At 51.2% G+C, this 14,592-nt stretch overlaps 1 protein-coding gene across 8 annotated transcripts in view; it reads left to right on the top strand.

The window, feature by feature from the left end:
- Window positions 1–14,592, top strand: part of Ralgps1 (Ral GEF with PH domain and SH3 binding motif 1) — a 235,391-nt gene that overhangs the window by 195,447 nt on the left and 25,352 nt on the right. For all 8 annotated transcript variants that reach the window (XR_008719384.1, XM_055600981.1, XM_055600980.1 and 5 more), the window contains exons 10-11: window positions 914–1,007; window positions 5,325–5,392. Coding sequence is in view for 7 of the 8 variants with exons in the window: in XM_055600981.1 (XP_055456956.1) it covers window positions 914–1,007; window positions 5,325–5,392 (162 nt within the window). In the remaining variant the exon portion in view is untranslated. The remainder of the gene's footprint in view (window positions 1–913; window positions 1,008–5,324; window positions 5,393–14,592) is intronic.

A 14,592-nucleotide genomic window follows, 5' to 3' on the forward strand; every position in this document is an offset into this window, starting at 1 on the left:
CAGTGCATCTTGAAAAGTCACTTCCTCCTCTCCATGGTTTTCTCATGTGTGAAAATAGGGCCACACTCGGTGCCTGGCCCTCAGCTTGTCCTGGAATTTCCTGGAACCCCGAGAAGGTACATTTTAGTCATGTGCTCTAGACGTGTGCCAACCATCATTAGTTTGGAAAGCAGGTGTCACTGTCCTCATTTCCAAGATGATGGTACCACTAAAGACATAGAGAAACAGAAACCACCTTCAGATCCTCAGGCTCTGGGGCCTGAAGACTGAGGTCCAGCTGCTCCTCAGAGCTTCTCCCTTCCACAGCCTCTCTCCTTTCATGTCTGCCCTGCTTCTTAGGAGGAGTGCGATGACAGTGAAGGTCTGAGGAGAGTGAAGTGGCTAGGTGCAGTCATTCCAGAAAGGAGGTGACATAGTGAGGCCTCACAGGCCTCACAGGTTAGAGTAAAACCTGGCCTTGCCACCTCTTGCAGATTGCTGCCATCTCTCTTTTGTGTGATGGGAAGAGCACATAGACAACACACAAGACAAAATTGAAAGCTAGAACAGATATCTGTCTGTCACCTGGTGCAGAGCCTGCCATCTCGATTGGACTTCCATACTGGCTGGACTGGCCTTGCATTCATGGCACACAGGAGGAAGCTACCTACTATCATCACTGGAATTCTGTTTGGGCACAGGCGCATGAATCTGCTGTGTTCTGGGGGCTTCATCCTTCCCCAGCCTTTGCATCTCTCTCTGCCTCAGCCAGATGCTTGCGGTCACTCTCCATAAGCACAGAATTCAAACCTGATCACCCTCCAGGGCCTGTCCCCAAGGATAGTAAACCAGCCTCAAGACCCTAGATGTGAATGTATCAGCGTCCCCTGGGCTGGGGCAGTCAAGCCTCTGAGTCTTGTCCCCACTTTTGCAGATCACCTCACTACCCTGCCACATGTGCAGAAGTACCTGAAGTCTGTCCGATACATTGAGGAGCTCCAGAAGTTTGTAGAAGATGATAACTACAAGTAAGTCCTTGTCCACCCTGAGCAGCCCACCTTTCCACTGTTGTCCTCAGCACTCGGGTGCCTGCAGGTGACCTGGTTCTTCCTGGAACTGGGAAGGAGTGACTTGCAAGGCTTCCAGATCCCATCACCACAGACCCCAGAACAGTGTTGTCAGTACCTGCCCTGAATACCTGCCTATACCCCATCCCTTCAGCCCCACAACAGAGAGGGATAGTGTGCTCACCTTTCCAGGCGGCCTGGGAAATACTGTGGACTTTATAGCCATGCATGGAGCAGGATTAGCACTTTGGCTTTTACAGAGACCCTTGGCACTGCATAGAAGGCCAGATGATCATATCTTTAGGCCAGTGTTCTCCAAGGCCCTGTTTCACAAGTGGATGAAACAGGCATTTTCTGCCTCTCAGGTCTCTTCAAGACTCTCCATCTGGCTCTAGCCAAGGGCTCCAGGCACAGTCTCCATGCTATGAGTAGATGTACTTCTCAGATCCCAGAGGCCCTTCAGCTCATCTTCTGTTTGCCTTGTTCTGGTTTGCAGTTCTCCCTTCATTATGGCACCTGAGTGTGCACCCTGCATTGTCCAGTGTCTAGAGGGAGAAGTGGGGTTTGTTTCTAAGTCAACTGTGGCTAACCATCTTGGCTGGACTTAACCTCAGCTCAGTGCTTTCTCACATAACCTGACATCAAGGCAAGTCTCAGCCATCTTGTGATTGATCACCGCCACCCAAGTGTCATTGTCACATAATCTCTCCCACGTCCCGCTCACTGGCTGCTTCTGTGCTTCTCTGAGTCCAGTTATCTAGCCCTTGCAGCCTCTTGTCTGAAAGCCTGATCTTGTGCCATCTCAGCATGTGAAAACGATCCAGAATTGTAGCTGCCAGTCAGTTAGCAGATCATGGGAACAGTTGTTTGGGCGTCCCCACCTGGTTAGTGTAGCAGCAGTGGCTCAAAGCTCTAGCTGTGAATCCAGGTCATCAGGGCAGGGCCTGGAGACACCGCCTGTCAGGACTCCACTTGAGGCTCTAATTGTCTTTGGAAACATAGATATTGTGTCTTCACTGTTGCTATCCCATCATTAATCAAGATGAATGCAAAATGGTGCAAAGATGTGGTCTAGCTCATAGTAATGGGAGGCCCAGATGAGGGCCAGAGATCACTCACCATTAAAACAGCATCTATCACAAATGGAGCTCATTTCATTTACAAAGCATTTGCTGTTCCTGAAGAGTGGCCTGGAGTGCGAAATTATTCCCACTTAGGTTCCAGTATAATGTTTTCCATTCATGTATCAGTCTTGCCATTAAGGAGACAGTAGTTTTTCATTAACACTAATACGCTTTAAGGAGGAAAATGGCCTATAAATACTTGTGAACATGAGACAATCCTTGGACAAGCTGCAGATTATGAGTAATTACTCCTTCCATTCTGAAAAAGCGGAGCGCCACCCCCACCCCCAACCCCAGCCCTCCATGCTAAACAACAGTCAGCCTGGTGCTCATAAAGGCTCTTTGTTGGGCCAAGCTGGGCAGACCCAGGGAGGAGGGCTGCCATCCTGCCCCCAGGCTCCCAACCATGGAAGGCCCTCTTTCTAAGGAGGTCCTGTTTCTAAGTGGCAGAAGGTGGGCAGGATCTGTGATTCTGCTGGGGTACCAGGCACTGTGGCCAGCACACACCAGTAGATGGCTCCTTTATGCCAAGGATGCAAGAACTTAGGACTTGGTGACCTTGCACCATCATCTGCCTTGAGGTAGATTCTCTACCAAGAGGCCCAGCCAGCGTTATCTCTTTCTCAGCCATTAGTCTGTTATCAATTTAAGGAAAATGACCCAAGTTCTCACCACTTGGAAAGCATGGACACTAGCATGAAGGAAGTAGGATTTTGAACACTTGTCTATGCACGGAAACTATTTATGCATAGAAAAGGGAGGGTAGATGGATGAATGCAAGGAGAGAATTTACTTAGTTAGATCATGCTATTATCTTTGCTATTTGTAATTAAACATCTTATATTTAATTCAACCAGATAAAAAGGAAACTAATAAGGAATAATCATTTTTCAAGTTGGAATTTATTTACTGCAAGAAATATTATTTTCTGGGGCTGCAGAGTGAGTTCAGTGCTTAAGAACCTCACCCCTCTTTCAGGGGACTGTCTTAGTTGGGGTTTCTATTGCTTCAATGCCACACCATCACCAAAAAGCAAGGAGGGGAGGAAAGGGTTTATTCAACTTGCACTTCCACATTGCTATTCGTCATCAAAGGGTCAGGACAGGAACTCAAGCAGGGCAAAAATGTGGAGGCAGGAGCTGATGCAGAGGCCATGGGGTGGTGCTGCTTAATGGCTTGCTCCACATGGCTTGCTCAGCCTCCTTTCTTAAAGCACCCAGGACTACCAGCCCAGGGATGGCACCACCCACACTGGGCTGGGCCCTCGCCCACTAATTAAGAAAATGCCCTACAGCTGGATCTGATGGAGGCGTTTTCTCAATTGAGGATCCCTCCTTGTAGATACCTCTAGTTTGTGTGCCAAGTTGACATAAGACACAGGACTTGTGTTCAGTTTCCAGCACCCACGTCAGGCAGCTTACAACTCCCTGTAACCCCAGCTACAGAGCATCCAACAACCTCTCCCGGTCTCCTCAGGTGCCTACACACAAATGTAAATTACCACATGGAGATTCACACATACACATAATTAAAAATTAAAATAAAGAACATAGTTCCCAAAACATCTTTTGTACGACTCATGAGTCAGGAAAGCCATGAAGAGGCTTGAGTCTGGGTGTTTCCTGTGATTAGGCTGTTACTGTCAGCGGCCTCAGGTTATGAAGAGGACACAGCTGGCCCTGCCTCCACCCAGGCATCATCGTCCTCCAGGTTTTTGTTAGTTGTGTTATGTTTGGAACCCACATTACAAGTGTGTAACTTGAAAGTCATGCTCAGGAATTATAATTCCTACAGTTTTGTTTTTAATGGAATTCCGTTCTTACCACCTGTTGCTCCTCATCCCTTGAGCCTTTATTTTAAATCCATCCCTTGCTCAGCTGAGTTCATCAGGAGCCAGGGCCTGCCCTCCCTTGGAGAGCTGATAATTCTGAGCTTGGCCTCCTAGGTGCCCACCTTGTTTTCCCCACAGGCTTGTAGACCTGGCATGGCAGGCTGACACTGGGTGCTGCTGCTGACAAATGCTCAGACCTGCCTGGGTTTTCCCTCTTGCTTTGCCTGGTGGACAAAGAAGTCCATGAAATTCAGAAGCTCAGTAAGAGAAAGCCACAGAGAGGAGGCCTCCCCCTGATCTCCCAGATCCCCACAGTGTGCCTTCCCAGCTGCAGGCTGGCCCCCACTCAGTCTGCCTTCAACTTCTTCCTCACCTGCTCTTGGCTTCCACCTTCCAGGGCTCCTGTGTTGGGTGCTGTCTGCCCTCCTCCTCCATGAGCTGCTTCCCAGCAGCTTTACTCAGCCCCTCAGCCACCAGCAGTCCCCGAATGATGTTTTCAGTGAGGTATTCAGCCAGCTCTTTCTGCTTTCCATCTTTGATTTGGTTTCCTGTCCTTGGGTCTCCCATTTCATCTGATTCCTGTCTTATCACTTGATGTTCAGGTTTTGTTTCTGGGTTCTTCTAAGTCATTCCTGGTGCTCGCTTCGGCAGCACATATACTAAGTCACTCCTGTGTTTGGAGGCTGCCTCCTGGGGCGACCTAGGGAATCACACTCTCCTCTCTTCCCTTCTGTGAGACAAGGTCTGTGGTGTTGCTGGACCACCGTCTTGCTACTATTTGAGAGACTCTTATCTGGCTGCTCTTCCACATATGCAGGGGGACTGGTGGCTGGTTCCTCTACTGCTGCCTGGGAGGTCAGAATCACCTGGCTTCCCTCTCCCCCAAGAAGGCAAGAGGTACCCTTCATCTCCCAGGGCCATCTCCGTGCCCCAAAAGGATATCATTAGGTTGCCAGTCTGGTCCTATGGAGCCTGCATTCCATCATAGTATCCCTGCCTGGCACTCACTGGTATCATGAATTTGGCTGAAGAAGGTGCATGGCTTCTTTCTCCTTGCTTTCTTAGGCTCTAAGTTGTACTTCAGCCACAGAGTTGTGAGTAAATAAGCAAAGGCCAGCTGTTCATTTCACTCCATCTTCCTTAACTTACAGGACCCAGAAACTCTGGGGAGGCATCAGAGGGAGGAGTTGTGATCCGAAGCAGATCCCACAGTATCCTGAGTTGTGTAGCCATTTCATTCTTTATCAGCCACCCTTGCCCCGACAAAGCTGTTGTCCTTTCCTTCCCAGGCCTCTCTGACCTTGTAAAAATCTTTGGTTTCAGGTTATCACTCAGAATCGAACCAGGAAGCAGCTCTCCGAGACTCGTGTCATCCAAGGAAGATCTTGCAGGTATCATAGCTTCCTCAAATGGTACAAAACCATTCACAGCCTCAACTTGGCTGCCAAGCTAGGCCCCATGTGGAGCCCAAGAACACAGTGGGTTCACTACATGGCAGGTTCAAGTGTCCCTGCTTATAGCCCCCTCCCCCAACCTGCCAGACTCCTGATAATGTGGGGTCCCAAGAGATCAGATCCCCAACTTTCATGCACAAAGTACAGAAAACCCTATGCTCTACCCCTAGACTACCCTGACCCTTGTCCTTTAGCCTGCCCCCACACCTGAGATTATGTGCCCCAAAGGGGTGCCCAAGATGTATCCGACACATTAGATTATCACTTCTGAGGGAGACACACACTGTCACCAGCAGTAGGAGCCTAGGATCTGCTGTTAGAAGGAGGCTCTTGCCTTACCTCTCTCTCTCTCTCTCTCTCTCTCTCTCTCTCTCTCTCTTTTTCTGGTCCTCTGTAGCCTTATCTACAGGAGGGAGTAGAGACTCATATTGCTCTTACAGGATTTCATGATACTGGGCGTGAGCACAGGCCTGTCATTAGCTCTTCCCACGCCTCTCCACTGGCAGAGAGTGTTTGGTGTCAGCTGCTTTGTTGTTACCATCATAACAGTGTCCCTTTAGTCATTGTCCAGGCAGCTCTGGGGATGAGGTGGGGGCCAATCAGCACTGTGTCTGGGGAGATGTTGGAGGGGTGTCTAGCCACAAATCCTCCTGGTTGCAGCCCTCTGTCACTCCAAGCTGAGTTCTGAGCCACTGCACCTTAGCCAAAGAGCTTTATCCCTCTGGACCGTCCTTTCCTTGTATATAAAATGGAGATCATGAAGCCGTCATCCCAACAAGACAACACTGAGACACTGTTCAGATGCCCAGCATAAGAAGTGGGTGGGAGCTTGTGCCAGATGTCACACCATCCCTTCGATTGGGCTGCTCATGTCAGCCTCTTCATACTCCTGGCTTGGATGTGTGTGGTAAGACTAGAACTCTCAAGAAAAAGTGTGGGAGCTTCCATCCTTCCCGCCCTCACTCCAACCCCTGCACAGCCTCTGCCCTGCCTCTGGAACACACCCTTGGCTCTTTGCCAGCCTCTCCTTTCTCTTGGTGAGAAGAGCCTTGGAGGATGCTGCTGTGCAGCCCTTGGGACCATTGGGGCTGCTGAGTTAGTGCTGTCTAGAGTTGTATTTTTCATGGCATCTCCCAGAGCCTTGTATTAAGTGCCTCTTGCTTCAGCTCCCATCCCTAGAAGCCTACTGTCTTTCTGGCGAATAGCCACTGGCAAGGGTGGTTCAGAGAGCTATGGTCCTGGGTAGGTTTCCATTCTCCAATCTGTCCGTGCTCTAGAACTCTCCCCAAGTGAACTGTTCTCTGAGATGCTCAGTGCTGCACACTCCACCTGTAAAATAGCTGCGGTATACACATAACTCACTGGGCTGCTGCTAAAACACGGAGAATCTGGCCCAGAGTGCTCTCATTAGGGACAACGCTGCCATGCTGCTGCTGCGGTCAGTGTGATTCCATCACTGAACTAGCCTCCAGGCTTTAGCTAAATGACCCTGCCCAAGACCCCAACTGGGCCTGGTTTCACTGGCCAGGAGCTCTGGACCCCAAACCAACCACCCTGTTTCTGAGTAGGATCACATGACCACGCACATTCCCATATCTGCCTGTGTGTGCAGCTGTAGAATGGGGTCCTTGAGATGTAGACCCCATGGCCTGCAAAGCATGGCTTGCATGGCCTTCCCATCCTCTTACAGGACTTTGTAGGCCCCACATCAAACCTTTGTGCGGCCAGTAGCCTGCATGGCGTAACCCTCAGTCATCTGTGTACTCATTCGCCCTATGTCTGTTTTCTCCGACACAGTAAAAGCCCCCGAGAGACAGGTCTGGGTGTGGGATTCCTACAGCCTGACATACAGTGAATCAGCTGCATCCCATTCAGCCCTAGCCCTAGAGTTCCTTGTTGGGCCCTACAGGCACCTGTCCTTGAGGGCAGCTGCAGCATGGGCTGGCTGCTGACTCTGCACAACCTTCCAGAGAAGTGCTGAGCCCAGCAGTTCCTGCTTTGCAGAGGGAGCTCAGCTCAAAGGAGTGTTTTCCGCTAACTTTCCAAATCCCTGGCTTCAGCCCCAAAGCAGGATGTCAGGGTTTATGTTGGTCACCAGAGAGCCGGTGACTTTCTAGAAACTTCATAGCCATTCAGTGACTCAGGTTTCCCTCTTGAAGCCTCAGAGGAAAGATAAGGAGTGCGGCGGCAGCATGGGTCATTGCATCCCAGGGTCCTGTAGAGGGCAGGCGGTGGGTCAGCTCCAAGGGAGTCTTCTAGGCTCTGGCAGTTAGACTGAGCTGCGTGGCAGGATCTCCACAGGACTCAAGGACAGGAATGTGCCTCTCGCAGTCCCAAGAATGGGAGGAACGTGGCCTCCCTCCACTCCTCAGGAGGGGCTAGGCTCCAGCTCAGAGCTGTGCCCAGCAGTTAGATACCCCCACACTTGCCAAGGAAAAGCCCTTAGATGTGGAGCCTTAAAGGCTCTTAGGCTGCAGGTCTATGGGTGAAACACTTGTTATGAACCCAGGTACCTGGTAGGGGTCCCAGACTCGTTGGAGCTCATGTCTTAGTTGTGGAGATGGGCAGCAAAGGGCAAGTAGCCAACAGCAGACATATTTGGAGCCAAAAAGAAGCCAGTGTGAGCATACCAAGATAGTGTGTATGTGAGGGGCTATCTATGACTCTTTTTCTAACCAGCTCCTGCCAGGGACTGGTAGACCTTGACCCTGTACAGATAGTAGTAGCCATGACCTTCGCAGGAGTCTTGATTAACACCAGCCACGGCCTGTGAGCTACAACTGTTCTCTTGGCCTCTGATGGCCCTAAAACCCTGCCAAGAGCTGCCTCCACTTTCCTCTGGGGAAATGGCCATGTGGGCAGTCTGTCCCCACAAGGAGACAGCAAGAAAGGAAATGGGGGAAACTGACTCAGTTTCTAATCTGTAGAGAAAGAAAAGGCCAGGGATGCTATGTTTCCAGCTTCCCTCTCTGTGTGATGCTGTTTATATAGATGAACTAATATTTTCCTGGAGAGGAAAAAATCACACGTGATGCTTATAATGTTGCCCACCCCCACCCCCCAGAGGGCAAGTGATGTTTGTGTATGTCTTGGAGCTGGAGAAGACAGTTCCAGACCTTGCAAGCTTCCTCCACATGTCTTCCCCTCAGGACAAGTTTCCTCTGAAGATTCCAGAGCCATGCCTGAGCTCAGGAACATCCCAACCCTGACCTCTCTGGTTCTGCCCTCTCAACCTTAAGGGTGATCTCCTGCATACCTTTCTGTCTGCATGTTCACTACCTGGTGGCAAAAGCCCTGCTGCCAGGCCAGCAGGCCTATATACAAAGTCTGGCTGTAGCATGTCTGAACTGTGGGCTCAGGAAGGCCTCAGGGCAGCTCACATCCCAGGGCTGTGGAAGGAGTTCCCCTGAGGCTGTGCCAAAAATGCTGCTACTGGCACAATGCCTCTTGGGAATGTGAGCTCCTGGCTCTCTTAGGCAGGCTCTGATGCCATCTAAATGAGAGATGATGTGAGGTTGCCACCTAATCACCAGACCCACATCTAGGCTCTGCTCCAGTGCCACCTCAGAACTCAAGGCAGAAAATTCACTTAATGTCACATATACATTCTGTGTGTCACAGCGTCAGGTCAGAGCTGTCTCTCACACCCCTGGGACCTGCTATGGCTAGAGCTGGGGCAGCACAGCACACAGCTGCAGCCTCTTCATGCTGCCCGGGCTTCCCCAGAGCACAGCATGCTCTTGCTTGGCACCTGGCTGTCCCCAGAGCAGACAATGGGAGGGCAGCTAGAAAATCATGAAGTAACTTCTTCATGAGCCAGCCTCCAAAGCCAGGGCAGCTTCACCTCAACATTCCCTTGATGCTGATTCAGGTCCAAGGAGAGAGGCCAGAGACCCTACCATTCTCTGGAGCCAGGACTTTGTGGTGCGCTCTAGGCAGTTCGCATAAGGGAAGCTCTCTGACTCATCATCTTCACCACAGATGATCTGGCTCAAGCACCTTTCCAAGTGGCCCACATGCTCACTGAGCATACCCAGCCCCTGCCTGTCGAACCCTGCCCCCGGGTCTCCCAGCAGACAGGTGGGCCTTTGTCAGTCTTCTCCTACTCCCTTTCTGTAGGTGGCTAATGGGGTGCTCCCCCAGGTTCACACATGGTAGAAGTGGCAGATCCCACTGGTGTGTTGGGGGTCAGGACAGGTCTGTCACCTATGTCTAACACATGGAGCATGAAGGGTGCAATGAGGACTCTATCCCTGTCATCCTGTGTTCTTGCTCAGGGATTAAGTACCTTCCTTGGATGATAGACCTGCATGTCTTTGCCTTTCCTATAGGTGTGTGTGTATTTTAAGAGACAAAGGGTATCATTCAAGGCTGCCCTCAAACTCAATATGTAGCTCAAAATGGCCTTGAATGCTGGGACTGCAGATACGTGTCACCACACCCAGTTTCCTACAGATGAACTGAGTCACACAGGTGTCTGTAAGACTCAGAACCACAAACTTTATCTGGTGTTCAGTCCCCTTGCCTCATCCAACTGTCCAGCCTGGCTGCTTGTGGCAGCAGAGTAGCAGTGTGGCCTTCTCCCTCACTGAACCGATCTTCAGATCCCTCAGCTTGCTAACCACAGCCCCATTTGTAGCGGTGGTGCACGGCACCCTCCAGGGGGCAGTAAGCAAGCTGGTTCTCCGGGACACTTCCTTGGATGTCCTCAACTTTGGCAGGTACAAATACCTCTGAAGCCCATCAGTCACCTTGCCACTAGCAGCTTCCTGCTACGATCCGCTCAAACCCTCCATGCTCTCCAAGGTCTTACTAGAGTAGAGCCATCTCATCCACAGGAGGCCAGGGTAGGCCTCATTCTAGTACATGTGAGTGCAGTTTACCATCCTGTGGCCGCCACTTCCCTCTCCTGCCCTCACCTTCACATCCACAGGGCTGAGGAAGACACTAACTCTCCCTGGCCCTAGTGTAGAGACATCTTTCAAGGCCATCATGCTCTGTGGAGCACCTTTGAAATGCTTGATGAAAAGGGAGCCTGGGGGCTGGAGAGATGACTCATTGCTTAAGAGCCAAGCAATGTCTTCCAGAGGTTCTGAGTTCAATTCCCAGCACCCACATGGTGGCTCACAACCAATCTATAAGGGGATCTGATGCTCTCTCTGTCCTAGGCATACATGCAAATAGAATACATCATGTATAAACAAACAAGTCTTTAAAAAAAAATAAAAAGAAAGAAAAGGGAGCCTGGGCAAGAGACTAGACTTCCCTCTCATTAATGCCCATCCTGTGCAAACCTTTCTCATGCTCAGAATGTGGTCCTCTGAGAAAACTAAAGGGCTAGAACCAGGCAGCTTGAGACTTAAGCCTGATCTCTCCAACTCCACGACTCTGCAGAAGCCCAAGCACCTGGAGTGCCAGCAGCTTCCAAACATCTTTGGTTCCCACTCTCTGTGGCCTGTGACTCTTCACCTTCTGGCTGCTAGGAGAGCACAGTGCCACTTCAGCCCAGAGGTGACTAACACTGTTTCTCAAAAGAAAATGAACTGCACCTTCTGCACAGAGACAGATCTTGGCTTTCAGGGAGACCCATGAGAGCTGCATGTGTGAAAAGCAGAATGTGTGTGAACATGGAAATGAGTGGCTCCCAGGCCCTGCCAGAGACCTGGCTGTGGAAAAGATTCCACATAAAGACCGTAGAGGGGCCCAGTGGCCTAAGAGCTGCAGGGTTTTTGGCAGATCCAGAAAGTCTGAGTCCTGGATCTCAAAGTAGGGCTCTCTGCAAGAAGCAGGTGGGAGGCAGAGGATACTGGACCCTTCAGTCAGGTGACAGCCCACTCTGGCCACTGGAGGCTCAGTGTTGCACTGGCTAGAGCTGCAGATGGCACAGTTGCAGTGCCTCAGGAAGTGCAGGCCGAGGAGGAGATGACATGAGCCCTTGTCCAGGGGCTAGCGGCAGGACTGGAACCCAAGTCTTGTAACTTCAAGTTGCTACTTTCCCCTCTGCCACAGCTGCCTCCGATTACTTTCCAATGTGTGAGACTTGGAAAGTCCAACTGGAATGAGACAGTGCTGGCCCAGTGTAGGACCTGGCCACAAATCCATGAGAAGAGGTCTCTTTGTCTACCATATGCTCTCCTTGCAGCCATGCCCATCTGTTCAGTGGCCTCCAGATGTTGGCCCCACGCTGGACTGGTACCCCCAGATCTGAGTTCCAAGAGCACACTGCTCCACACGGGGTCACTCTCAGTTCTCTCCACATCTCTGCCTCACCCACTGCCTCGCCCACCCCTAGATGCTTCATACATATATATATATATATATATATGTATATCTCCCTCTAACCCTGCAGCTTCCAATCATGTCCACACCCAGCTACTCTTCAGCCAGAGGAACTTTCTAAAATGTGGGTCTGAGCACATTGCCAGGCCTCACCTTGTGAACTCAGGGCTCTTGCTGGGGCCCTGCTGTCCTGTCCCTCTGACCCTTTGCACATGCTGTTCCTTCTGCCTGTCATTGCCCATGCCAGGCTCTTGTACCAGGTGGGATGTTGAACTTTCCAGAAGTTGTCTTCGATCCCTCCTGTGCTCCCAAAAGTGCTGTGATACTGTGATGCTTACATAATGTCAAATGGATAAATGTTTACCGTTGGTTCTGGCAGTGAGCAGATGCTAAGTCAATGTTAGAGATTATCGTTATCTGCATTTTTGATCCTGCCATGCTGTTGGCGGAATTGGTGCTCTTGCCATATTGGTTACAACTGCCCTCCTATCAGAGCCTGTGTTCCTGCTGGCACAACTACCTAGTTGCCCCCTCTCCCCTCTTGACCGTTGACAGTTACTCTCATGCAGGCAGAGCATCATGATTTTTCCTGTCTGTGATGTAGTTCCAGTGTTTGGCCCAGGGACAGCCTCAAGATAACAGAAAGAGAGACACTGTATGCTTACCTCTTCACAGGAAGCAACAAGGATAGGATTCCTATCCCTCACTCACAGATAGACCCAGGGCTCAGAGGTAGCCTCCCAAGGCCACTCAACCTGTAAGCGCAGAGACAGATGAGAGCCCAGGCCCCCTTGCCTCCAGGACCAGAGTCGCTCTGTGTTACCATACATCATCTGGGATCCTGGCCACACCAAGGCTGTTAGTAGAAGATCATTTTTGTTTTGTTGTTAACTGTTTTGTTTTCCTATTCCAATCAGCGAGGAGTCTGTTGGGCAGTATGTTGATTTCATGTAATGAAAACCAGATTTTTCCTTTCAACATATCTGGTTGCCTACAGAAACTGTCAATTCTCATATGGTCTAATAAAAGTGCTGAAGAAACAGCCGCTTAAAGAGCTTTAAAGATTATTCATGGAAAATTTATGCTGAGGAAAAATAGAGCAATCCTTTGAGATAGTCAAGCTGCATGGTCAGTTTTTCCAGCTGTCCATGCCATATCAGGCTAGGCAGTGGGGCCTGTGCTCTGCTGTGCAGACCAGAGCCCCAGCTCACCACCCTACCCTGCCTGGGGACATGACCAACAAGCCTGCCAGAAGGCACGTGTCCTGGCACTGTCACATGGGGGCCACCCCAGGCTTAGAGGGGCAGGAACATGAGGCCTTTTTGGTAGCAGAGGGTGTCACTTACTGGCAGAGAGGCCCCTCATCTGGGTCCCAGCCGAGTGGAAATTCTTCTGTTTCCGCGTCAGACCTAGGCTGTTGGTCAACAATGTTGGGAGAATGTTGGGGAGGAGGGAGCCCGGACCTAGAGTCCAGAGAGCAGCAGCAACCCTGACACAGGCCCAAGAGGCCAATGCTCTTCCACCGGGGGGCCCCCCGCCCACCCTCTCCAGCCGGTCCAGGGGCATCTGAGGCCAGGCATGCCTCCCAATGCTCCAAAGCAGAAAGGAAAAGGGCGCATCCAGGCCTAGCCTTGGAGAGAGAATCTAGAGTTGAGTGGAAGCATCCAAGGCAACTCTGAAAGGCTTGTGAGAACTCAAAGCATGGTCAGAGCTAGAAGGCAAGCGCTACGTGGAGCCAAGTGAGAGTGAGTGTCCTCAGAGGGGCCAAGGGAGGCCACAGCCTGCTTCAGCCATGTGGCTGTGTTACATCTTTAGGGCTCCCCCTACCCTCATAAAGTACACTGGAGCCGGTGAGCTGGGGCCTACATGTTTGTACTGTGCTGCTTACAACTGGTACACAGTGGATGCTGGGTCTGCCTCCCTTCCCTTTCTCAAGGACGTGTGCCCAGCACCTGAACTCTGAACTCCTGACATTCCTCCCCAACCCCACAAGCCTGCTGCACACTTGAGTTTGGATCCTGCCTTCAGTATGTAGCAGACCGATAAGCCTGCCATCTCCTCTGTGTAATGGGACAACTAAGAGTGCTCAAGGCTCACAGCGCAGCCCCAAAGCACAGCGGCCTGCCCTGATTGCCGTCATGGTCCTGCCTCACCACCAGGCTCTCTGGGCTTCCACTTGAGGCCTCCTGCAGAGGATCCTTGCCATTTGACCTTTAGCGAGCACAGGCAGGGTGGAAGCCCAGTGACTCAAGCAGTGGGGCTGTCGTCTTTCTATGGTTGCTGATAAACAAGGAGCTCCACCCTCTGGAGTCTTCCCTTAGGACAAAAGCAAAACAAAGCAGCGTGCGGCTCATTCCTCTCTGGAGCATCTGTGAGAGCTGTTTCCTCAGGGGCAGAGGCATCCTGAGTCCCAGAATATAGACCAAAGGATCCTCCTCGGGCCACTGCAGGGTCACCTGAGAGCCTGGGCATTGATGTGACCACACAGGCGCAGCCTACAAGCACAGCCCATTCTTCAAGGTAGAGCTGTTGTATCTTGTGGTGGAGAGGCAGAACCTCAGAGTAGCCAGTGCCTGCGTGCAAAGCCAGGGACACAGGTGTCGCCAGAGGCATAGGTGCAGTTTTAGCTGGCCCAACTCAAGGCCTTCTGTGTATACCTCTGGCCTTGTGAAGTCCAGGAAGGACCTTTGCTTTAAGGTCATGCCTCTGGTTTCTGCTCTTATGGATGAGTCATCACCCAGCTGCCTGGCAGAGCTGCCCAGCTACTGGACCTGCGTACCTCAAGCCTTAGCTCTCGGAGTTGGTGATTTGGGGAGGGAAGGATCAGCATCTAATGGGTGGGAAGCTGCTGTAGGCGT

The sequence above is a fragment of the Psammomys obesus genome, unplaced genomic scaffold (assembly GCF_907164565.1).
Source record: "Psammomys obesus unplaced genomic scaffold, mPsaObe1.curated_primary_1811, whole genome shotgun sequence".
Lineage (NCBI taxonomy): Eukaryota > Metazoa > Chordata > Mammalia > Rodentia > Muridae > Psammomys > Psammomys obesus.